This window comes from Sorex fumeus, unplaced genomic scaffold, assembly GCF_029834395.1.
Source record: "Sorex fumeus unplaced genomic scaffold, SorFum_2.1 ptg000072l, whole genome shotgun sequence".
Taxonomy (NCBI): domain Eukaryota; kingdom Metazoa; phylum Chordata; class Mammalia; order Eulipotyphla; family Soricidae; genus Sorex; species Sorex fumeus.
The window spans coordinates 23835659-23860296 of NW_026606129.1; the positions used below are offsets into that span (position 1 = coordinate 23835659).

Below are 24638 nucleotides of genomic sequence, written 5' to 3' on the forward strand. Positions count from 1 at the left end.
ATTCAGAAAATCTAAGGTAGTTTAAGATGACAAGTTTCTTTGGGAAATCATTGGAAGAAATAGCCTGAACAATGAAGAGATGATTATTTTGACCTATTGTGCTTCAAGAAAGATTCAGTTTACTGATTCTTAATAAGGATTGATAGGAATTGGTGCAACAATCTTTCCATTAACTGTTAAACATGCAAAACAAGAAAGTACTCCTCAACAAATCTAATTAGCTTCTTTTGGGGGAAGATTCAGGACCACAAAGATATAAGTGAACCATTATTATCTTTCAATTCAATATTTTATTTTATTTTTTTTTATTGTACATCAATTTACTGAAGCGGGCACCAGTAGCATCTCTATTCCTCCCAGCCCTGAGATTTTTTATTTATTTATTTATTTATTTATTGAATCACTGTGGGAAAGGTTACAAAGCTTTCAGATTTAGGTCTCAGTCTTGCAAATATCAAACACATTTCCCTTTACGAATACTTATTTTTTACCATGAAGAACCCCAATAAAACTCCACCCCCCACCCCTCCCAGTCCCTGTGAGGCAGATGAATTCTAGTTAACACTCTATCTGCTTTGATTAGTTTCATTGTTTCAATAAAAGATTCACCACCATTATTTAGAGTTTACCCCCCCACCCCCGCAAATCGGACATGCTGAAAAAGCGTTGTGAAGTGATTTGCTTTCTACAGCTGGGTTCAAGAATTAAATGTTGGTTTTGGATTTCTGCTATTTTACTTATTGACCCTGGAAGTATTTCTACTGAAAGTCAGATAGTTAAGAAATTGGTTTCTGTGCTCTGGAGTTGTGGCCGTGCTGGAGAGACACTCGTGGGGGGCAACTGGTGACCTCGGTAGGGCGTGAAGGAGGGACCGGAACGCCCCCCTTCCCATGAGGTTTTAGTCGCCCCCACACCCCCGGCTCATACCTGCTGTCCACAAGGCTCCCATGTGGCCACCATCTTTCTTTCCAGAGGGAGGAGGGCGTCAATTCAACATTTTAAAACCAAATTCCAATCCAGTAATTTTTAGTTTGAAGTTTCTACATGAATAACTTCCTCAATTAAATTATTTGTTGTTTTCTTTTTGTTTTGTAAACAAAGTAAGAATAATAATCACTGTCACTGTCACTGTCCTCCCATTGTTCATAGATTTGCTCGAGCGGGCCCAGTAACATTGTGAGACTTGTTACTGTGTTTTGGCATATTGAATATGTCATGGGTAGCTTGCCAGACTCTCTGAGAGGGGTGGAGGAATCGAACTCCAGTTGGCCATGTCAGCTGTGTGCAAGGCAAACGCCCTACCTGCTGTGCTATTGCTCCAGCCAAAACAATCTCAAGAATAATAATATCTAAATATTAATATAAATGAACTTTTTGTTTTTTTAGTATCACTTGAAAATAAAAATATATCATTGTGATAGAAAGTTCAGTTATAGTAAAATTTTTAATAGCCATGTAATACAAGAGGATGATTTTCAGTTAAATTCATGTTACACAATAGTTTCATATTATACTCAGCTTTGTTTTTCAATCTAAACTTATGATCTCTGTGCTCTAAAAATTATTTGTCTCACATTTAATAATGCTACAGAAATAAAGCAAATAAAGGACAAAAATGTCCTTGTGGAATGCTCAAAGATAAAATAAAATAAAAATGCTTATTTAGTCAGATTTACTTTAAATACTTTATAAAGCCAATAAATATTTTAGATGATAATACTGTATCATTGCTCTAACACCACTCTGAAAATACTTTTTTAAGAAAGAAAAGTTGGTTTAGAGAAGCAAGAAATTCTTTCACCAGATATAACAGACATTAGAGACACAGCTAATAGGAATGCTGACTTTTCACATGAGATTTTGAAACATTTACTTCTCAATGTCTTGTTAAGCCATAGATAGCTACTTAGTGTTACTTAAAATAAGATGAAATTAAGGATAAATATTCCCTTCTCTAAGCCAAAACATAAAACAAAAAACCTAACTTAGGAAACCATTAAAAATCAATGAAATTAGACTTGCAAACACTCTAGTAAAACATATGCTAAAGTGCTTTTTACAGAAGTACTGAATATTCATTGAATTATAATTCATATGATTTTAATTTCTTCAATAACTGCACTAAGAATGGGAAAAGTTAATGTGAAACTAAGGAAACAACAGATCAGAAGCTACTCTTGTGAATTATGAAGGCAAAAGCAGATGAATAATAACAATAAAATACAAATTATCAACCAAACTTTGAGAGCTTTTCTGGGAAGCATTTTATATGAGGGAGCAGATACAGTCAAAGTAGACATGACGACTCAATGAGATCCAAATGTAAATGATCAAACCATCGACAAAAGCCTTGAAGAAAAATGCTCTTCCCATGGAGGGATGATTTGTACTGGCCTCCAGGTGTAATATTATGTGCACTGATGAGCTGATCAACAGAACAGAACTTCTACCCAGCTGTAATCAAGAGTGATTGATGGTTGGGACAAAAAAGTTGATTATCATGACAAGTTCACTGATGCTGAGAAAATAAGCTTTGCTTGGGAATGGATGAAACCTGCTCAGTGACTACCTTCAGAATCCTTATTTATAAAGGAATCTAGGAGAAGGTTTAAAGTTGTACTGGAGGGACCTGGTATTCCAATAAATGTAAAAAGAATAAATTTGCCGTACATCAATCTCCATAGATTTCCTAGGTAAGGAATTTAGAAAGCTCATTTAGGCTCAATAAAACATAAAACACATATGTTCACCATTAAACTTAATGAATAGTTCTGGAAAGTTATCTTTCTATCTCAAGATATCATGGAAGATCATGCATGGCTGCAGAAAATGAAAGTTTCATTTCGTTTTCTTACCTTGCCACGTATCCACTTGCCCTCCTCAGCTCTCACACCTCACAAAATGAGTTCCCCAAATGATTTCTACAACCTCCACCACTATCAGATTCAATTTACATCAAAACATGGATTTGAACTGAGCCAACAGATCCCAGAGGCAGTATTTTGCATTTAAAATGAGGTTTGGCAAGCTTCAAAAAGGTGAATCTGAGCCAGAAGTCTGAGTGTAGTAGTACCCTAAACAGTAGCAAGATTATCTGTTGATTCTGAAGGAATACATACTACATCTTTTCTATTGCTGGTTTTAATGTCATATAATGCCACATAGAAAAATCTACAATGCAATCCAAGCAGAGTGTGAAATTCATTTTATGTCTTGTTCAATTTCATTCCCCTTGAACTCAGGCTAAAACAAAATAAATACTTCTAATGTAGTAATGATTTTAAAAATATAAGTGGAGTGGGGATCTGTAGAGATAGGATAAGGCACTAGCTTTTATGTGGTCAACCTGGGTTTGATTCCTGTCATTCCATATGGTCCCTCATGATCTCTGAGAAAAGCCAGGCTCTGAGCCCTGGCTGGGTGTGGCCCCCAAACCCAAATAAATAAATAATATAGGAGTGAAAATGGTAGACTGGATGAGTATGTTCATTTTATTCTCAACTATGGGAAAACTTGAAAAGGTAAATATACTTCAACACAATTTCTCAACACAGTTAATAGAGAGACTAGAAAGTTAATAACAAATGTTAATAGGGCTATAAAGTGTCACAAAAACCAAAGTGTCACAAGGACAGACATAAAAAAGAATTACCTTTTACTCATTCCTTTGCTCCTCTCACCAGGAACAAGTCTTTTAAACAAAGCCTGTTTTATTTTTCAGGGCAATGGTGGAATTGATGTTTTATAAAATGTTGACATAAACTATAAATATGACCTTGGAATGACAGGGTTATGAACTATGCTGGATGACTTATACAGCATTTTTTTCTATGCTGAAGTTTCACATTCAAAGATTCAAACAAGAGATGTCATTTTGTCAAATCTTCAGATGCATGGATATTTTGGGTCAACTTTAAATTATATTCTGTTATTTCTTTTATAGTAACCACAGACTGAACCCAGGATCACACATATAAGTCAAATGCTGTACCACTGAGATGCATTCCCAAATCCTATAAATTATTTTTTAACTATAAAGTGAGTGGGTGCCCTGATTCCCATAGTACCATAGTTTTGGACTAAATTATACTATATGTATATGTATATGTATATGTATATGTATATGTATATGTATATATATAGAGAGAGAGAGAGAGAACATACAATGAATGTGAAGGGCTAACAAAATTAAATTTTGGGACCTCAATTATTAGAAATCATTAATTCAGTTTATGTTATTGGTCTGCAGGTTTGATTAGTGTCCAATAATATTTTCAGAACTGAATATATTATAAAATAGATATAATTCATGAAATTTACATTAGATTTCAAGTAATTAATGGGAAACTGGGTTACATCGTCATTTCATTTCATAGATAATAAAGATTTAATTAGTCAGACAGTGAAGAGGTTGCTGGCATCTTCTAAGCATCTTCATGATATGATTATAAAACTAAAATTGATGATTTTTTTATTCACTGATTCCCCCCCCCCCCAAATATCCTAAAATGTAGTGGTTTCTAAGAGTAAGCATTTCAAGTCAGAAAAAACAGTTTGTAGGTTATGTTCCTAGTTAAGTCCACTTACTTGCTTTATTGCAAATTATATGAATATTCATTTTTAGGTTCTAGGGAAACAGTTTCTTGGGATATGAGCCCTTTCTTGCAGAGGTATCAGGCATAGGGTTAAAGAGCCCTACAATTCATTTGGGAGCTACATTTGGCAGTGTTCATGGCTTACTCCTGTCTCCTGGCTTGCTCCTGGCTCTTCTGCATAGGAACTCACAGAATTTGAGGGACTATATATAGTGTCAGGGTTTGAAGCCAGGTTTTCTAGTGCAAGTAAAGCATGCTACCTGATGTTCTCTCTATGTCCCTTAAAATTCGTTTTAATCACAAGCTATTAATTATTCTAAATGCCCTTAGTGAAGGTAAAACTCATAACTTTTTAAGAATTAAATTCTACCTTGAATTTCAGATCTTGAGTACTTCATTTATTCATAAAGCATTTATTGAATACACTCGAGATTTTTAGAACTTTTATGTAAGTATTAGTAGCTACTGGTCTCATCCCATTGGATAGTATTGTCAACTTTTTTTTCCTTTTAATTGAAAATATTTCACTTTCTTGACCAACACTTACCTTTCTTCTCATCACATTCTGTATTTCTGTGCTCTGAGCCCATACTTCACCTTCTTTTCAAAACTTGATGCTTTCTCTAAATGGTATCGAATGAAACTTTAAATGTGTGTGTTCTACATTGTCCTCTGTAGTATTAGCTCATTGAAGTTGTATTGCCTTTAAGTAATTCTTAACTCTGAGATGTGTTTCCATATTCTAGTTGTCTTTGACCTTCTGCATTATATAGTATATAGTGATTAACCATTTGCATTGGCTGAAATTGTGAGATCAAACTAACATAAATCCTAAACCCCTTAGGCTTTCCCCGCCTGATCTGATAGATAAATAAAAGCAGTAGGTTGGAATGAGAGATTACTGTTTATAATGGACCAACATTTCTCAACTAGGGACCAAAAGGCCCTCTGTGAGCCCACATGATATTCCTTGATGACTACAGGAGAAAATCATGTCAATGGGGGGGGGGGGGTTTATCATATTAGACTATGAGGCTAACTAGTAGAATGGGGGTGGGAGGGCAACGGGAAACAGATAGTTGTAAGTGGTCCATGATTCAAAAATGATGTTATACATGCCCTAGTTGTCTCAACAACTTGCAGACCTTGTAATAAAAAGCCTACTACATATTCTGGCCTTTAGTTTACCATGTACAAAACTTATACAATGGGCATAATTAGTTTGCAGATATTGCTAACTCCTAACACACGGCATTCACTAGGTGCTCACGATGCTTCAGAACAATAAAAATGTCTTTAAGTAAGGTAATATCCACTGGTTATGAGGAGGGTAGCACTGTAGCACTGTCCTCCCATTGTTCATTGATTTGCTTGAGTGGGCCCAGTAACATTGTGAGACTTGTTGTTACTGTGTTTGAGATACCGAATAAATCACAGGTAGCTTGCCAGGCTTTGCCGTGCAGACGAGATACTCTCTTTAGCTTGCAGGGCTCTCCCAGAGGAGAGGAGGAATCAAACTCGGGTCGGTCGGCTGCATGCAAGGCAAATGCCCTACCCGCTGCACTATTGCTCCAGCCCTTGGAGGAGGGTATGTATGCACCAATGAGAATTCTACTCAAATTAACTTTTTCTCTCTAGACTGTCAAGTTCAAATTTCCCATTTCTAAAAAGTCAAATGTAAAGTTATTTTGCTATTTTTTCTTTGTTTTCACAGCAAAGAACCTCAAAGAAATATGGACTCTTTTACAAAAGTTTCTATTAGTTTCTTCACCTTTCTACACCTATAAACAAATTTTTGGGATATTGAAGCCTCATTCAGAATTCTGAAATGTGTCAGCATTGGGAGTTTCATTTTTAAAAGCCTGGTAACGAAGCCCACTGTTTAAAGAGATTCCTGGGTTTTTGCTGTGTCATTTTCTTCTAAAATCCTAACAGACCCAATATTTCTTGCTTATTCCTTCTGTTGCAGTTCAGTTTTCTGGGAATTCTTGACAGAGTCATTAGGCGTCATTCAAGAAGCAGAACAAAGCATGGCCCAGGGAGGAAATGAGGCTGAATATACACTCACAGAAGACTTTGAGGAGAGATCTCCAGCCACTTGTTTCAAAGGCAGCCATAACCCTACAATCCATAATAGAACATTCTGGAATTAAGCATCACACAGAGGGCCACTGACAGCCCAGGCAAACCTCATCAAATTCCTAGACATGCCTGCCTTTTGATGGAGGCAGAATGACCCTGTATTGCCCAGGCCAACCTCCAAGTACACTGTGTATCCTGGAAATGAACAGAGGACATTCTCTTCTGAAAGACATATTTCAAAACTGCCCCAAAATTTAATTGATAAAGTGGTTCTTCAGAAAGTCCTTTAGGACTTAGTAGCAGCAACAGACTTAGAGAGGTTGATAGCTTTTAATGAATGCAGTTTGCTAGACCCAAGTATGTTCCTGCAGTTTAAAAAATATATACTTACCGGTAGTGAATAACTCCAATCTTAACATAAAAATATACTGAAAGTGAACACTTTCAGCAGAGTTGATCAATTTAAGTTATTTTCTCAAAGACAGAAAAAAAATAAGCTCATATTTCTTTGGAAGTAATTTAACATTCACAGAAAAACACTATTGTAAATGCATTTATAATCCCCTGAAATAAAAAATATCCATTTTAATTTGATTTATCATTCAGTTTGTGATTCAACTGTCCCCATGTTATAGCTTATGATCGTCAAAAGACAACTGTAGTAAATGGCTAGTCATTTGACTTGAAACAGTTTTGGTACCTGTATATTCAGCCAGGAGCCTAGGTGCATGTAGTCAGTTAAAACAGAGGCCTAGAGATAAGTTGCTTTATTTCTGATTAAATGATTGTCCTACATTTTTGACTCAACATCACGTGATGTTTCTTCCAGGTTTGGGGTAAGAGGAATATTCTCATGCAGAAACATTTATTAATCTTTAGACTAGGATATGTAATAAAATGCTGAAATTTGAATGACCATAATACCAATGAATTCTCCTGAGTGTGATTTGAGACTGCAGATACTGATAGCACTGTCTATAGCACTGTCCTCTGGTTATTCATCGATTTCCTCGAGCGGACCCAGTAACGTCTCCATTGTGTGACTTCTTGTTCCTGTGTTTGGCATAACAAATCATAACAAAGCTTGCCAGGCTTTGCCATGAGGGCAAGATACTCTTGGTAGCTTGCCGGGCTCTCCGAGAGAGGTGGAGGAATCAAACCTGGCCCAGCCAGGCCGGCTGCGTGCAAGGCAAACACCCTACCTCTGGGCTATCGCTCCAGAAGATACTGATAGAAATATTTAAAATATTTCAACTAAGGCCTTCAGTTATATTGATGATGATCCCAAGGATCACCTTTTGGAAGGGTCTGTGATTTCCAAGCAGTGTTATTATTTTCTAATGAGAATTTTTCCCTTATGGTTTACCAAATAGTCCCACAGATTAATGTTTGACAGTGCCCTGTGTTATGAAGGACATGTTATTAATCAATTATTTTTCAGTAATTCTTATTTCTATTTAAATATTTAACTTGCTTATAATTGAATCCTATGACAAAACAGGGGTGATGCAATAAAAAAATTTATAAAGACTAATGAGCAAGCAGAACCTAGTGGTTTTAACTACTGGTCAGCAAAAGTATGTAGCGCAGATGTAAAAGATAATAAGCCACCAGCAGAAATCATTTTCTACAATGGTTCTGATTCCCTTTAGTTAATTCCACAAAAGACTTCAGGTCCTCCCTCTGGTACTGTGGGATACACAGGCTTCCACTTCTGCCACTGCTAAAGCAGCGCTAGAACATCTGATGGATTTCCTGCTCTATCTGGAACAGATGAGTAGCTGCCATGTGGCCTGGAACAAGTCTTCTACATTCTCAGTTCTTCAGCTGCAGCATGTAAACTTAGCAGAACTCTTGTTTTTAATTTATTACCCATCCCTGCTTTTATAAGGTTAACCATAATGAGTTGTAAGTGCAGTGATTGTATGATTGCTTAAAATATTTCACATGCTATAAATGTTAATTGCTCATTCTCTACATTGCTTAATTATTTTATATCCTTGCTAGTCTTGCTATATTTGCCTTTCAAAGACATACTTACTAACTTATCCAGGCCAATGGTAATTTACACTTACTTTAAAATTCTGTTAAAATAATTTGGCAAATTAAAGCCTCTAAGTCTTTAATGGAAAGGGTTTTTTTTTTTTGCATAATCTCATGTATATATCATATGAAAATTAACAAATTTGTTTTCCAAAAAAATGGTGTATAAACTAAAATAATGTGATCTGACTTAGAGTGCAGATGATATAGTGTTCTATTTTAAATTTACTTGCAGCATATAATTTTACACTGTAAATAGATGTGACATAAAGTCAAACCACACATTTTAATATGAAGGGTTAAAATAATAAATAGAGGTGTATGGAAAAGGAAATTGTATTTTCATGATGCAGAGATGAAAGAACTACAACCTATTATTTTTATTGTAAAGGGAAGATTCTTTGAAATTTAAAAAGGTTCCTATGGCAAAAATACTTTTCTATGTAATAGAAGATTCAACTAAGCATACAGTGTTACCTTTCCAGAAAGGTTCAAAGCTTAAGTATAGAAAGAGGAAAATAAATTTGAAATTTACCTGGAAAGAGCAAAGAGGAATTTGTATTGGTATAAAACCTTTCTTTGGATTAAAATAATCTTATATGTGTACTTTGTTTGTATTTTTCTAATTTAGAGATTATTTCATTACATAATAATGAATATATAACATATGAAATTGGTTTTGACATTCCATATTAAATATTTGATAAAGTTAGTATTAATGGACATAATCATTAATGAACATGAATAAGTAAATAAATTTAATATTTCCAGCACATTAGTTCCCCTTATTGATGTAATTATGATGCCATAGACCTCTTTTTTAAGCCTCTAAGGAAGATAGAATATACAGGATTTTCAAGTCCTACATATTTCAATTTAAAATAATTATATTTTATTTGTAAATCAAGTTAAAACATAGTTATATCATTTATAAATTCAATTAACAAAGGGAATTGCTATTTAAAAATACTTGAAGCTTAAAAAATTATGAATACATAGTAAATTTGTGGGCTGGAGCGATAGCACAGCATTTTCCTTGCACATGGCCGGCCCCGCCGAGCCGGGTTCTATTCCTCCGCCCCTCTTGGAGAACCCAGCAAGCTACGAGAGTATCTTGCTCGCACAGCAAAGCCTGGCAAGCTCCCCGTGACATATTCGATATGCAAAACACAGTAACAACAAGTCTCACAATGGAGACGTTACTGGTCCCGCTCAAGCAATTCGATGAACAACGGGAGGACAGTACTACAGTGCTAGTAAATTTATGTACAAGGATAAATAAAAATAAACAAATAAGTGAAGTGAATTCCCTTGAGTTCAGTTTATACAAACCAAAAAAAATTGGATTGCTTATTAGTGGATAAATTCACGTGATCTTAAAATTTAGTTCAAATTCAAGGTGAACCCTAATAAATAACTGCAGTAGGCAGAATAAGGATGTTTAAATATAAATCCCAGGAAACTATGACTATATTACCTGATAATGGGTTATTATGTAATAGATTAAATATGATTATTAGCTGGTATTAAAAGAGAGAAATAAAGATTTGGGATATGGCTAAAAGGGATGAAGAGCATGTCTGAACTATTTGATCCCTGAGTTGAGTCCTTAGTACAAGCTGACCTGTTGGCACTCTGCAGGATATAGCCCCCTTGGATCCCAAACACTGCTGATTGTGACTCTCGAGTCCCCTAGCATAGCCAATCGCCAGACACGGCAATGCCAGCCCAGAGCACTAAATTATCAGGCCTATATAAAAGAATGAGTCAAGTCAAGAGTAGACCTATGTCCCCCCAGACCACCTCTTAGGCAGATTCCTATTGTTTTGAAAAATGAGAGTAATGATTCAAAATTATCCAAGTGATTCCCTTGTGATTATCAGAGTCCTTACGTATAGACGAGGGAAGCTGAAAAGTGAGACTATATAGTTTAACATGAAAAGAATTCAACCAGTATTTGTTGTCTTTGAAGGCTGAAAGGAAGTCAAGAGTTAAAGAACAGGGACACATCTAAAGCATGATAGATAAAAGATAAAGAACTAACTGTCCCCTAAATCATTCAGGAGAAAACAACACTGCTGATGCACTGATTAGTCCAGGGAGACCCATTTCAGGGGTCTCCCTTCCAGAACTAGAAAATGACAAATTCTTGTTACTTTAAATCAGTGTATTTGTGCTAATTGTTATAGCCATGGCTGAAGATTAACCCAGTGATTGCTAAATTATGATTCAACCTACTAATTTAAATCTCTCAAATACCTTGGTCATTTTACTTTGATCACTTGTCAGGCAAAACTAAAAGTAAAGTTTGTAAGAATGAGAAACAATTGTTTCTAACAGATACATATTGATTCTTATGTCACCTTGAAACTTTATCAGCAAAATAAATAATCATTCTCTCTTACCAATGAAGATTACATTTTAAAAAATACATTTGCAAACATACTTAAAGTTCTATTATTATAACTCTATTATTGATCATATATAGGCATATAAGCTTCTTAAGGGTCATGCGATGATACATCTAGTCTTCATATATAACTTTGATGTTTATTTTTAGAATTAAAAAGTTGTTTAAAGGAAATAGGAAGAGTAGCAATCACCTTGGATTGGTAAGCATGCCCATAGGGGAAAAGACAACCAAAGATTTAGTCTATATAAGGCAGGCTGTTTTCTTATATTTGGTGGGAAAAATGTGTTTGATGAGTTTTAAAAGTCTTACTGATAGTTTACAGGAATTTTTCTTATTGACAGTGAAATTTTTGGCAGGAAGAGCTATTTGAAATAGCCCCATCAAATAATAAGAATCTGGCAGCATAGGCCCTCACACACTATCTGATTCATTCCAAAGTGAAATATCAGCGTGATTTAGAAAAAAGAAAATGATCCAAAAAGAAGAAACTTAAACAGGAAATTTAGGCAATTATAAGCTTATTTTTTGAGTGTTTTAGGAGCAGTTGGAATAATAACTATTAAGTCCTTAATTTTATTTACATATTGGAAGGTCTCCTCTTACAATAGTAGAAGGATCACTATATCAAATTTACAAGTTGAAAATACTTTTGTTGCTGATTTATATATAAAAATAAAAAAATTAAAATGTTATCAAGGTTTTATATAAAAATAAAATCAAAGAAAGCCCAACAATACATTTCAAATAAAATACAGCTTACATTGTGTTTTCTTTCTTATAGCAGCCAGTACTATGTTAGGTATTATGCAGGTTATCTATTCTTCTCTTTCTAAGTTACCTGAAGGAAAATTATAGAATTGTCTAAAAATTATATCAAAAGTATGATTTTAAAAATACTGCTATAAGTATAATTTTTAAAGTCACTACTGATTTTTAGATATAATTTAATTAATTGACTAAGGGAAAGAACTACTTATGTTTATCCTCCCTCCTTTTCCTGTGCCTGATTATCTTATATGCCATCTTCATCAACAGAGCACCAAAGGTAAATACTAACTCTAGAAGATCAAATATAGAAAGGCCTTATATTCTATAAAATCCATATTTGTTTAGTCATTTCTAAAATACACATGGGCTTGGGACAAAAGAATGGCAAGATGTACAGCAAATTTTGATAGAATTTGATTTCATGTTTGCCTCAAGTATTATCAAAGTATTATTTCTTTGGAGGAAGATTAGTACTTTTTATATTAGCCTCAAAACAAAAATAAATTGACTGTGTTGAATGCTGAGTCCATCTCGATCCTCATAAAAAAATGAAAGACATGCTATCTCTATAAATTAGAGTGCAAAGCACTATCATCCTCAGATATCCCTCTTTAGTTATGCTCTTTAGTTATGTTTTATTTACCAAGAACTATAATACTTTAATGTGTTTGGAACTCCATGTTAAAATTCTAGTACTGTTAAGGAATTAACTTGAGGCATATTATATAGATAGAATCAAGGAGTCAAGGACCAAAGTGAATTTTAGGACTCCACTAAAGGATGGCAAAGGAAATTTACAAATCCAAAGTTTCAGTTTTAAAATATGACTTGTCTCTATCCTCATTTCAGATATATAATTTATAGAAAACTTTTACTCATTCTAAATCTTATTAATTTCCCAGAGCAAAGTATATTGTCTAAATTCAGGTTAAAAATAACAATTAATATTTAAGTATATAAGTTTGTATAGACATGAATATTAATACACTGCATATTATTGTCTATATTATATTATTGTATGATAGAGTATATATGCATATAAAACAATTTTATATAGTATTATGATATATATATTATACATAATTGTAAGTGTATTTTTCAGAATAAACTACGAATAGTAATGTAATAAAATCTAAGCACATAAGGAGTTAAAATATTATCTTTGAAACTTGACATACTTGGGTTTTTGAGGAAAAATATTTAAGAAATCTCTTCTGCAAGATTAGAAAAGCATTATATGTATATGTATTTTTTGGTGAATGCTAAATGATAAACTTACATCAGAATTAAATCTCAACTGGCAAATGTTGCATGATATGATTTGCTTTCTTCGATGAGGAAGAGGAACCCCGAATGTATGATTTATTACAGCTTTCTGAATCGGGTCCATCTGAAATGAGAAAAAAATACAACAAATAGAAATAAAGCTTGTCAGTTCAATTGGAATGTTGCCTATTTCATTAAAGAGGCAATTTGTACAGCTTCAATCTACAGCTCACATTATAAAGAACATTTTTATACTAAGAAATGGCATTTCCACTTTCTTGGAAAATAGACTACAATAAGCCTGAAGCTTAGTATGATAAGAAAATGATAAATGTACCCATTAGGTTCTGCATACTAACCGTTTTTTTTTCATTTAGGATCAACAATTGTCTCTGTTTGATAACCCTTAAACATAATTAAAGGTTTATCAAAATGCAAGATTCTGCTAATGCCTGCAATATATATACACAGAAGTGGGTCTATACTACTGCTCAAAACAGCCTGCAAACTAAGCTTTGTCTGTGGAGCAGCTATGAAAATTAACATTGTGTCATCCAATGTCAATCTTAAGCTGTTTATTACTATTTGAACTTAAAACTATAGAATAAAAATCTTACTTAATTATTTTAAATTTTACTGAATCACCGTGAGATAGGTACAAGCTTTCATGTTTGGGTTACAATCACACAATGATCAAACACCCATCCCTCCACCAGTACACATTATGCAGAGATATCAATTTAGTCAATAACCACTTACCTGTCATCTAATATATACTGACATACTATGAGTTTATTATTTGATGTTCACAGAGTTTGTTTGGTTTTTGATTTTGAGGACACACCTATAAGTTTTTGGGGCTTACCCCTGGCTCTGTGCTCAAGGATCATCCTAGTGGTGCTTGGGGAAACTATGTGTGATGCTGGGGATTTAACCCATGTCAACAGCATGCCAAGGTAAGTGCCCTGCCTACTATACTATCTGGCTCCCAAGGTTCACAGAGTTTAAATCAGACGTCAGTTATTTTTTATCCTATCTTCAGGACAAGACAAGCAACACTAAAAATGTATCTGTGTACCAACTTTTGTTCTTACAAAAGCAATAATATCTATGCACCAAAATTTGTTCTTACACATTATTGATCTCCATGTTATTCAGATAAAAGTTTTTAACTGTTTTTGAGTATTTGTGTAATAACTATGCCTATATGTGTCTATATCTTACAGCTACAATGAGATTTAAACATGATAACTTATCACATATACTTAGCATAATCAGAGCAGGACACACTAAACATTTAATAAATATTGGCTATTTGTTTTCTTTATCTCCAAATATGCAAAAATACAGTTTAAAACTATATTGCAATTCTGTGGTCAATCTCTGCCTTCCAATCCAAGCTTCTAAAACTACTAGTTTGATTTTGACCTCTATACTTTGCTTTTGCCTTCTCTTAAAGTCCATGTAAAGGAAATACAGTATTTGGTAATTTTGTGTTTGAAATCTTAAATTCAATATAATGATTTTAATATTCATCCATGTTGTTGCATTAACTAATACATTTTTCTTTTGTAATACTGAGCATTTTTCCTTTGTATGTCTGCACCACAGTGTTTATCCTTTTGCTAGTTAATGAACATACTCATCCATTAAATTCTATAATATTTTCAAATCTTGCTAGACAATGTAAAATCATTGCTCAATTTTTGTTAGCACTTTAACCCAAACATTAAAAAATTACTATCTCTTTTCCTTTTCCTTGGATGATTATTGAGTATAGAGACCATGGTATACACTCTAGTTTATACAAAGTATACCTAGCTCCCAAATATATATTACATAATCTCACCCCTATTTACGTAGAACCAACAAGGACAATGCACAGAACCTGAGAAAACCAACAGAAACACAAATGTGTGAATCAGGAGTGCAGAATAAACTTCATTCTTCTTCCCAATCTTCTTCCCAATATTATTCTATTAGTCATTGAAAAGTATCAGAATAATACTTCTATGACAATAATCTCAGAGAACAGTAGGGGTAATTTTCCTTTCAGCCATCAGCTGAAGAAAAATTAAAAGCAGAAAGAAGTCATTGATTTAGAGGTAGTTTTCTCATCATGTTGCACTATATCTGTTTGTGCATAAATGGATCCCATTTCTATCAGAGGTATTATGTCTATACGTCATTTAGATATACCGAGGTCCCCTTAAAATAATACTTTGAAATAGCAATGAACTAAAAATTTTTATCAAAGATTTTCTGAAGCAAAGTAGTCATTGTGTTTTTATCATAAACAGGTGAGTAGCAAATTCTTTTGGTCTTTCAGTAAAACTGGGAAACAGTTATCGTATTCAATTCAAATTTGTGTAGGAGGTATTTTGAAACTAGGCACTTCATGCAAATGTGACATATTCTCTAGATTTAATTCTTTTGTTTGAATTGAATGATGTTCTGATCACTTTATCTATAAAATTGAATTTCAACAGACGCAAAGTAGCATATTCTTCTTTAGAGACAATTTTATTTCTGAGTACATTGAAAAAAAACATTTAACTGAATTGTTTTAAAAGTAGTTTGTACCTAAATTGTACCTATATTTTATCATTATTAGTATCTAGCACTCAAAATAATCTAAATTCAATGCCTATATTAATGAAATTAAATCAATTTTAACTCTGATACACATATGTAAACTATATGTAAAGAAACTTATGAACTACTTTGCAAGAGTAAATTATAAATAAGCAATAATTCTATTGTTGAATGGTTAATTAATTGATACAGTATAGTATCAAAGAAGTTGCATCCACTATCAACTCAAGACACTTAGCCACTTTGATCACTTTGCTTAAACATACAATAATTCATCATTATAACCAAGCATCTGTTCAAAAAAGATGTTTTTTTTTTGGTTGGTTACTCCACATTTCTTTTACTAAGTCTAATTTGTCAGAATAGCCACACCATTTTGTATATATGCATATTATTAACTAGGAGATATTCTTGCAAAATCCACCTTTTACCTACGCACATTACTAATGTGTGTAGGCAAGAAAAAAATTGGTTCTTGAGATAAGTAATTAGCAGAAACTTTACCACTACATTCTACAGTATGTAGATTGAGATAAGTAATTAGCAGAAACTTTGGTACTACATTCTACATTCATAGCACACAATAAAATAATAATTTTCTGGGTTGTCTTCTAAAATTTGTTTTAAATAAATGTTTGCCAAAATAATATAATTAAATGCTTTGTTGTTTGTTCATTTTAAACTTAATATCCTTTTTTTAGGCATACAATTATATAATTTATTAAATAGTGATCTGGGAAAATAAAATTAATATAAATATATAAATAAAATGTAGACCCAAACATACACAGTGAGGATACTAAAAGTATATTGCAGTGTAAAAATTAGATACAGAGAAACCTCCTTATATTTTATATAATCTGGACAGGACTGAATATTTTTTATAAATATAATTCTAAGTTTCTGTGTCTGGCATATCGAATACTCTCGGTAGCTTGCCGGGCTCTCCGAGAGGGGTGGAGGAATCGAACTCGGGTCGGCCATGTTGGCCGCTTGTAAGGCGAACGCCCTACCGCTGTGCTACCGCTTGTGTTACTTTAAGAGCCGTTTATTTAACTTTTACATTGGGATATTCTGAGTCAGAATTTTATATATAAAATCCAATAACCCCGACCTTACCTTCACCACTACTGAACAAACAAAAGTGAAGAATGGTGCATTACTGATTGAAATGCTTACTCAAACTCTAGACTAAAATTCAATTTCAAACTCAGCCAATGGCCTTAGTTAAAACCAAATGAATATGTTTTTTCTCCATTTCAGGCTTAAGGATCTTTACATTTCTATCTCAGTCAAGCTTTTCCTTATTACCCCTGTGGGCATTCTGCTAAATTGATTTGTGAATGAGTGTACAAGGGACAGCCTCAGGTGGAGAAGGGCTGAGCCAGGATCCCTTCCCTCGGAAATTAGTACTTTTTAAAAATGTGGATAGGGCTTAACCGGGAATTCATTATATTTTTTGCTCTTAAAGACATATTTTTGTTTCTTTTTTTTGTACTTTTCAGTTTTTAAATCAAAGAAAACAAACATAAATGCCAGGAAGTTTAGAAGTCCAGAAATATAAAGGTTGTCTCTGTCAGCTGGCATTTCTAAGTAATAATACCCAGTAACAAAGACTCTAAAGGTTATACTTTTTATATTTATCCTGTGGTTTAATGTTAATAAGGATTAATTACTCCTAAGCTAACAACTCCTGAGGGTCTACCGTGGTTTTGTACTTAATATTACACCATTAATAAGTGGCAGAGGGGCTCAGACCCACAGCTCACTCTGTTCCCTGCTTCTCTCTGTCTTGGTGATATCCAGGGTCTGGTATTTATGAACTTGCAATAAGATGTGACACTAAGTGGAGAGTCTAATGGATTAATTCATCAACTATAAAGTAGTCACACCTGTATTTAAATCACACATATATATACATATATATTAGAAAAAACACCATTTTTAACACTTGCTTTTGTTCTTTTTTTAGATTTTACTAGATGCATAACTTAAATACAAACAGGTACACACATATTACTTGCAGTCTTTGTTAATTTAACATGTACATATTCCCATGCTAAATAATCCAAAGAAAGATTTAGAACAGTTTCAGTATTTTAGAATTCTCCCAAATCAATTATTGTCTACTCAGTATGCTCCACTATTTTACTCCCATTTTACATAGAATAATGTTTAAGTACAGAAGGATAAATGAACTGGATTATAATTTCCTAGCTAGGCTTTCTAGTACTGCAATTTGATTCCAGGTACTCTGACACTAAAATATTCTGCCAGATCTTTTGTTTTCACTAGTACAACAAAAGAAAATGATAGCATGTTTAAATTTTTTAAATATGGGTAGATATCTGCAACATATAAATCAATCAAATAATATGCAATTTTATCACAAGAGGGTCTCTAAAAATCACTATATAAAAGATAAAATGTCATTAGAAAAATGTTTAGACATATTAGAAAGATAATTTGTAGAGGAAACTACATGAATGGTCAATAAAAATGTAAAATACATTTGTTACTTTGGAAGTCTAATATAAAATAACAGGAAGGTAGCTTTTGAATACAGTTGGCAAAAACAAATATGACAAATTTGTTGTCAACAAGGATTCAGGAAAAGCAGAGAGAAATTTGGCAGCATCTAGTAAAATAGAAAATATACTGAGGTTTTATAACCTAAACTTGAAACTTCTAAATAAATTCAAGTTTGTGTGACCACTAAGATAATTACAAAGCAGTTTATACAGTTTTGTCTATATGAACACAATGTTCAAACCATAAATGATCAACAATAAAATAAATCATCAGTAGTCAGAGACTATAAGATGAAGTCTATTTGCCATTTATCAAGGACTTGGCCACCTGTTTATTGAGTTGCTAAATAAAGTGAAACATATTGAAGCCTAATAATAAAAATGTAGTATCTGTGTTGGAATGATATGTAAAATTTCAGTAAGAACCTGTACTCATAAGGAATAGGGATGAAGGAAGTTTAGTTCAAGGCATATTTGAAATGATTTCATGATAAAATATAGGATATAAACTCAAAGAATAGGATCTAAAACTTGAAGTCACAAGCAGAATTTACATGCCACCTACTGTCATCATAGCACAAGGGAAATGGTTGAAAAGTTTTCTATGAACAACCAAGGTGCCAATATCAGACCATTTTTCTATCAAGCACCTTTCCTATACAAAGTCTAATAGAATTTGTCCTCTAGTCAATATAGGAGAAGCTGGCTTTCTTCAGAAACCAGTGCTTAACTGAAATGAGCAAAAGCATTTGGATGCTCTCCAAGTTCTTAGAATATGTCCAAATATATGAGAAATTTCACTGCCAGTGACTTTCCACCATGGTTATTTTCCCTAATGTTCTATGAGTGGACTAATAAAGTGAAACAAAGAAAGTTCAAGGAAAAGGATGGATAAGTTTAAGGGGTTCTTAAGACATTATTTTCTTAGAATCATTTATGTACTCAAGCATATCACACTTAGCTAATGCATTATGACCCTGTCAAGGAATGCTTATGGACTGGAAACTAAGTAGAAACACAGAATCCTTACCAAAACAATTTCTAAGTTATGGACACTCAACACTCAACGCAACTTTAGAAATCATTGCTCTATGGTATTTTGGAAGGTAGGAACTGTCTTTTACTCATATTCACCCTCTGCCCTGCTTCCCCCTTTGTTCTATCTCCTGTTACCTCCAAGGAATGCTCAAACAGTACCATCTTTATCAAAATTCTCATTATACAAATGAGAAATACTACAGCATGGCAGAGTTGTTGAGGGGGAAAAATGGTGGAAATAAGGTGATATCATTCCATTGATGGATCTCCTTTATCTGTAAGAATTTTTTCCTAGTCAATAGAAAATAGTTTATTTTAAAATAATGAATGTGACTTTATCACACTAACATAAAGGGGTCAGAGAAGGACAGAGAAGACCCCAATAAGTAATTTAGATTCTGTAGAAACCTTGTTATCAGCATTTTAAGAAATTAATTTTACTTAAATATTTTTATCCAAACTCTATTTCTGGTGCACTTAACAAAATCTTTCTCAGATTCCAAAGTGCCTGCCTATAAGATTTCAAAGTTCTCCAAGACTTTAAATACTGTCTGTCCACTGTCCACTGTCCTCCCGTTGTTCATCGATTTGCTTGAGCGGGCCCAGTAATGTCTCCATTGTGAGACTTCTTGTTACTGTGTTTGACATATTAAATACTCTCAGTAGCTTGCCAGGCTCTCTGAGAGGGGCAGAGGAATCGAACCCAGCTTGGCTGGGCTGGCTGCGCGCAAGGCAAACGCCCTACCGCCCGAGTTTGATTCCTCCGCCCCTCTTGGAGAGCCCGGCAAGCTACCGAGAGTATCTCGCCCACACGGCAGAGCCTGGCAAGCCACCTGTGATGTATTCAATATGCCAAACACAGTAACAACAAAATCTCCAATGGAGACGTTACTGGGCCCACTCGAGCAAATACTGTCTAAAGAAATTAAACTCATCAATTTAAGAATTGAGATTCCATTTACATGATATGCTCCAAAGACCATGACATTATTAATAGAGAAATGGAATAAGCTTCAGGTATTCATTTGATTAACACTTGGACCGAAAATTTACAAACATATCTGATTCCTAGTGAGATCATGAGGCTAGGTGTTAAATCTCCTTTACCATGAGATTTTTTTTAAATGTAAGAATAATATTTATGTACAATCTATGTATCTATGATTGTATCTATGTGCCTATGATGTACAATGTATCTATGATTTATGTACAAAAGTTTGATAGATTTATGTACAAACTTTTGTACATAAATCATAGATAACACCCTAAAAACGATTTTCTTATTTGGAAACTGTCCTTTCTACTTTTCACTGTCTTCAGTTAAACTTCTTTAACAAAATTATGCTGCTCTTATATTTATTATGTTGTAGCTTGAAGGAATCAAACTTTGCAAGTTATATGCTAATCGGACTCTACTATTTTCTTTAATTTTTTTTAATATGTATGGCCACGGGAGAGGTAGTACAGGGCTTAAGGCACTTGTCTATTTAAATCAAATACAGTTTAATTCCAGATAACACATATAGTACTCAGAGCAATATTCAGGAACCACCTGGAGAGAACACAGAGCCAGTGGGAAATTTGAGCATCACAGAATGTAGCCCAAAAATAAACAGATAAAAAAGTTTTCTAAATGTCATTAATTTTCAATTGGTATTACAACAATGTTCCACAAATTTATTGATGTAAAATAACAGAAATTCATTTATTTCACAGTTCTAGGGAATCAATTTTGGCAAAATAACTTTTTTCTAAAAGCTGTATGGAAAATCCTTCCCCTTTTATTTTTTTGATTTCTTGGGTTTGGCAACAATCTTGAGCTAGCAGATGCATCATTCCAACCTACTTTTTTGGGGGGGTGCTTTTTGGGTCACACCTGGAGATGCACAGGGGTCATTTCTGGCTCTGCACTCAGGAATTAGCCCTGGCGGTGCTCAGGGGACCATACGGGATGCTGGGATTAAAACCCAGGTCAGCCACGTGCAAGGCAAGCACCCTACCCGCTGTGCTGTAGCTCCAGGCCCCCCACCCACTGTTTTACATTCTTCCTGTTTAAGGCCTTGTGTTTGTCTGTGTCCTAATTTCACCTTTTTACAAGTATGCAGGTGTATTGGATTAGGGATCACCGTTCTGAATTTATTTTAACTTTATTATCTGTATAAAAAGCTTACTATCACCAAATAATCTAATGTTCTGGTATGATGTGGATTAGTATTTAAATATAGCAGGGAGGTGGAAAGGGAATAATCATAATTCAACCCATAATAAATGGAAGGATAATATAAAATTCTAGAGACCAATGTAAAAATATATCAGAAACTAAGTTTAAGAATTCTTGGTTAAAAGAAAAATAAAATAAAATAAGATTCCTTGTAGAGTGATAATAATAAAATGTAAAGGACAATAATAAATCAATGAATCATCAAGATCACTTCTTATCATATTCCCCCTAACATGATGAATTTAAGCATCAAAGAATTTTATAATTCTAAAAGATTTTGCAATTCCCAAAGAAACAAGTTCAAGGAAATATGCAGAGAGATGGGAAGGGTGGAATTTAAAAGTAGTACTGATTTTAAATAGATTCATAAAATAATATAGATATATTTTAACATATTACCAAAAAAAGCTATAAAATATACAGAAAACAACCAATGGTACATTAGTCTGAGCTGTGTAAATGACTGACTTGACTTTAATTGTTTGGCTAAACTAGAAAATACTTTCACATAAGACTTTATGTTCTGTGTTTATTTGTTTTAGGGCTATACCTGTTTGTAGAATAACATTGATTTGTTCTTTCTCCCTTGCCACAGGGAGTTTAGGTTTATGGGGTTACACTCATCACAGTGCTCCCCAAGCACTCCCATTTCTCTGTGTATGTCTTTAACTTCTTTGTGCTCTGCTTCCCTGCTTCATGCATCTGTTGATGGTGGCTACAGACTGGGGTGGGGAAGTGGCTCATGACCACTGAATGCACATTGGCGAGAGAGCCCACTCACTTATTGAATACACACCTGATGATGTTCAGGGTTTACTTCTGGTTCTGTACTCAATGATGACTCCTGGTGGGGACATGGGGACCATATGGGGTTCTGAGAATGGAAACTGGGTTGAATGCATGCAAGACAAGCATCCAACCCTCTACTATCACTCTGACTCCTATGTTTGGTATTTTTGATCCCTTCGCATATTTATTTCTGTGTATCAATCATCACATAATGAATTTCAGAGTTAACAACAGTTATGGCATGGCTCTTACATATCCATAATTTGGTTGTCATATGATAAATTTTTGGCATGAAAATTGAAAGATAACAAAAGTACATGGAATTGAGCATGTGAGAATGAGAATATGATTGCTTGTTTCTATGTCTTTTTATTTCAAAAATACAAATGTGTTTATTTTTCTACCTCTCAGCTGTTAATCTATAATCTATGTGTGTATGTGTTATAAATACATATATATGATTTATTTATCAGTATTTTTCCGTCAGTCTCAATATAAAATAGCTTACTACTTGGAATTTGGCATGACCCAGTTTTCCACCTGTATTTAGGCTTTTACCTTGTAATATTCTATTCCTTCTTGTATTAAGGTGTTCTTTTATTAGCATAGGCACATAGTCCACTCTGCATCTTCAGAGGGGGCTCAGCTATCTGTTATCTTATTTTGTGATATAGAATTAAAGCTGCATAGGGCATTTTATTTTGACATACAGTTTTCCAAAAACTAATCAAGGACCCATATTTTTGGACTAGTGCTGTTCTTCCTTGCTCACCTATTTCTCTGCATTTAAACAAACTTGCTGACAATGCTTTTCACAATTTGTTTTCTCCTTATCTATTTTAAGATTCTTTTCTTTCTTTAATCTTGATTACTTATATGTTGTATGCATAACTTCTTCCTATCCATCCAACTGCTATTTTTCCTTCTAGCTCCTCAGTAAGTAGGTAAAAGCGAAATATCTCTTTCCTAGGTCCCCACAATATCCTATATATTCCAGCATTATATCATCTATTACCCACTACTCAAAGATTCCATTTATAACACCTTCTACAAATAATTAAAAATATGTTAATTTTGTTCATAAGTAAAAACTAATACTAAAATGTGATCAAGAAAGTTCTAGTGCTGAAGAAAGTAATTAGATATGTAAAAGTAGTCAATTTAGCCAAGTATCAAATTAAGGAGAAAATGTGGTAAAAATGAAGCCACGCCACTCAATTTTATAAAACCATATTGTCATCTGCAGCTTACTTTGGTTTAGGGCCGAAATATTCTATACTGCTTACATGTATTAAAATAAAAATAATGATCCGCCTTAAGATTCTTCCAAATATTTAAGCCAATCATCATCAACTCTAGCTGAGGAAATCGTGAGGGAGCTTGTTAGAGATACAGAGTTAGAACCCCAACATAGGTAAAATTTGTTCAATGTTTCAAAAATGCAATGGAGAATTACTAAGCAGAACTGGTCAAAAATTGAGTAATAGAACCAACTTCCTGTGATTAAAATGCTTTCACCAGATGTTTCCAGAAACCTAGTATCTTCTTTTCAATCCACAAATAATGCTTAACAATTCTATAAAGGACACAATAATTCCTACCTTTGCAGAAATGTAAACTAAGAAATTTCTAATAAATAATTTTTCATGTTAACCCAAATACTACACACTTCTCCAAGATTTAAAGAAAAATCTCTTAAAATCTGGTTTTCTTACTACAGCTCACAGCCCTAAAACGTGTAATAGCTCAATAGATTGTTTTTTTTAATAGACTGTTAAATTCTATTCAAAACTAGATCCAAATGAAGATTTCAAAGAAATTGGCAAATTCCAGGCAAAACCAAACATACTTTGTTCAAAAAATACAATTAAAAAATTTCACAGGGATCATAGAAATGCTACGGAAGGTAAAGGTGTTTGTTTGTATGTGGCAAATCTCAGTTTGATTCCTGGCACTACCTTTGTTTATAAGAGGACAACCAAGTATGAACCCTAAACACAGAGTCAGGAGTAAGTTCTGAGGACTTCTGAAGTTAACCCCACATAAACAAATAAAAATCCAAACAAACTATTTTTAAAAAAGAAACCAGAATTACATGAAGTGAACAAGACTGTTACAAAGTATTTCTAACATCCACTTGTTTTTTCATTACATTATGGGCTATTTTCATTCCCAGAGTATTGCTAAGGAACTGTGTCTTTTCTCCATTTTCTGTTCCTCGTTTAATGATGTTTCCTAAGGATTAAAGTCACATAGTTAATATAAAGTTTTACTGTAGTCAGGAGTTTGAATTAGGG

The 24638-nt window shown here is 33.7% G+C and overlaps 1 protein-coding gene across 1 annotated transcript in view; it reads right to left on the reverse strand.

Annotated features, from left to right (window-relative positions):
- Positions 1–24638, reverse strand: part of ZNF385D (zinc finger protein 385D) — a 369440-nt gene that overhangs the window by 125497 nt on the left and 219305 nt on the right. The window contains exon 3 of the mRNA XM_056129228.1: positions 13181–13291. Within this exon, the coding sequence (XP_055985203.1) occupies positions 13181–13291 (111 nt within the window). The remainder of the gene's footprint in view (positions 1–13180; positions 13292–24638) is intronic.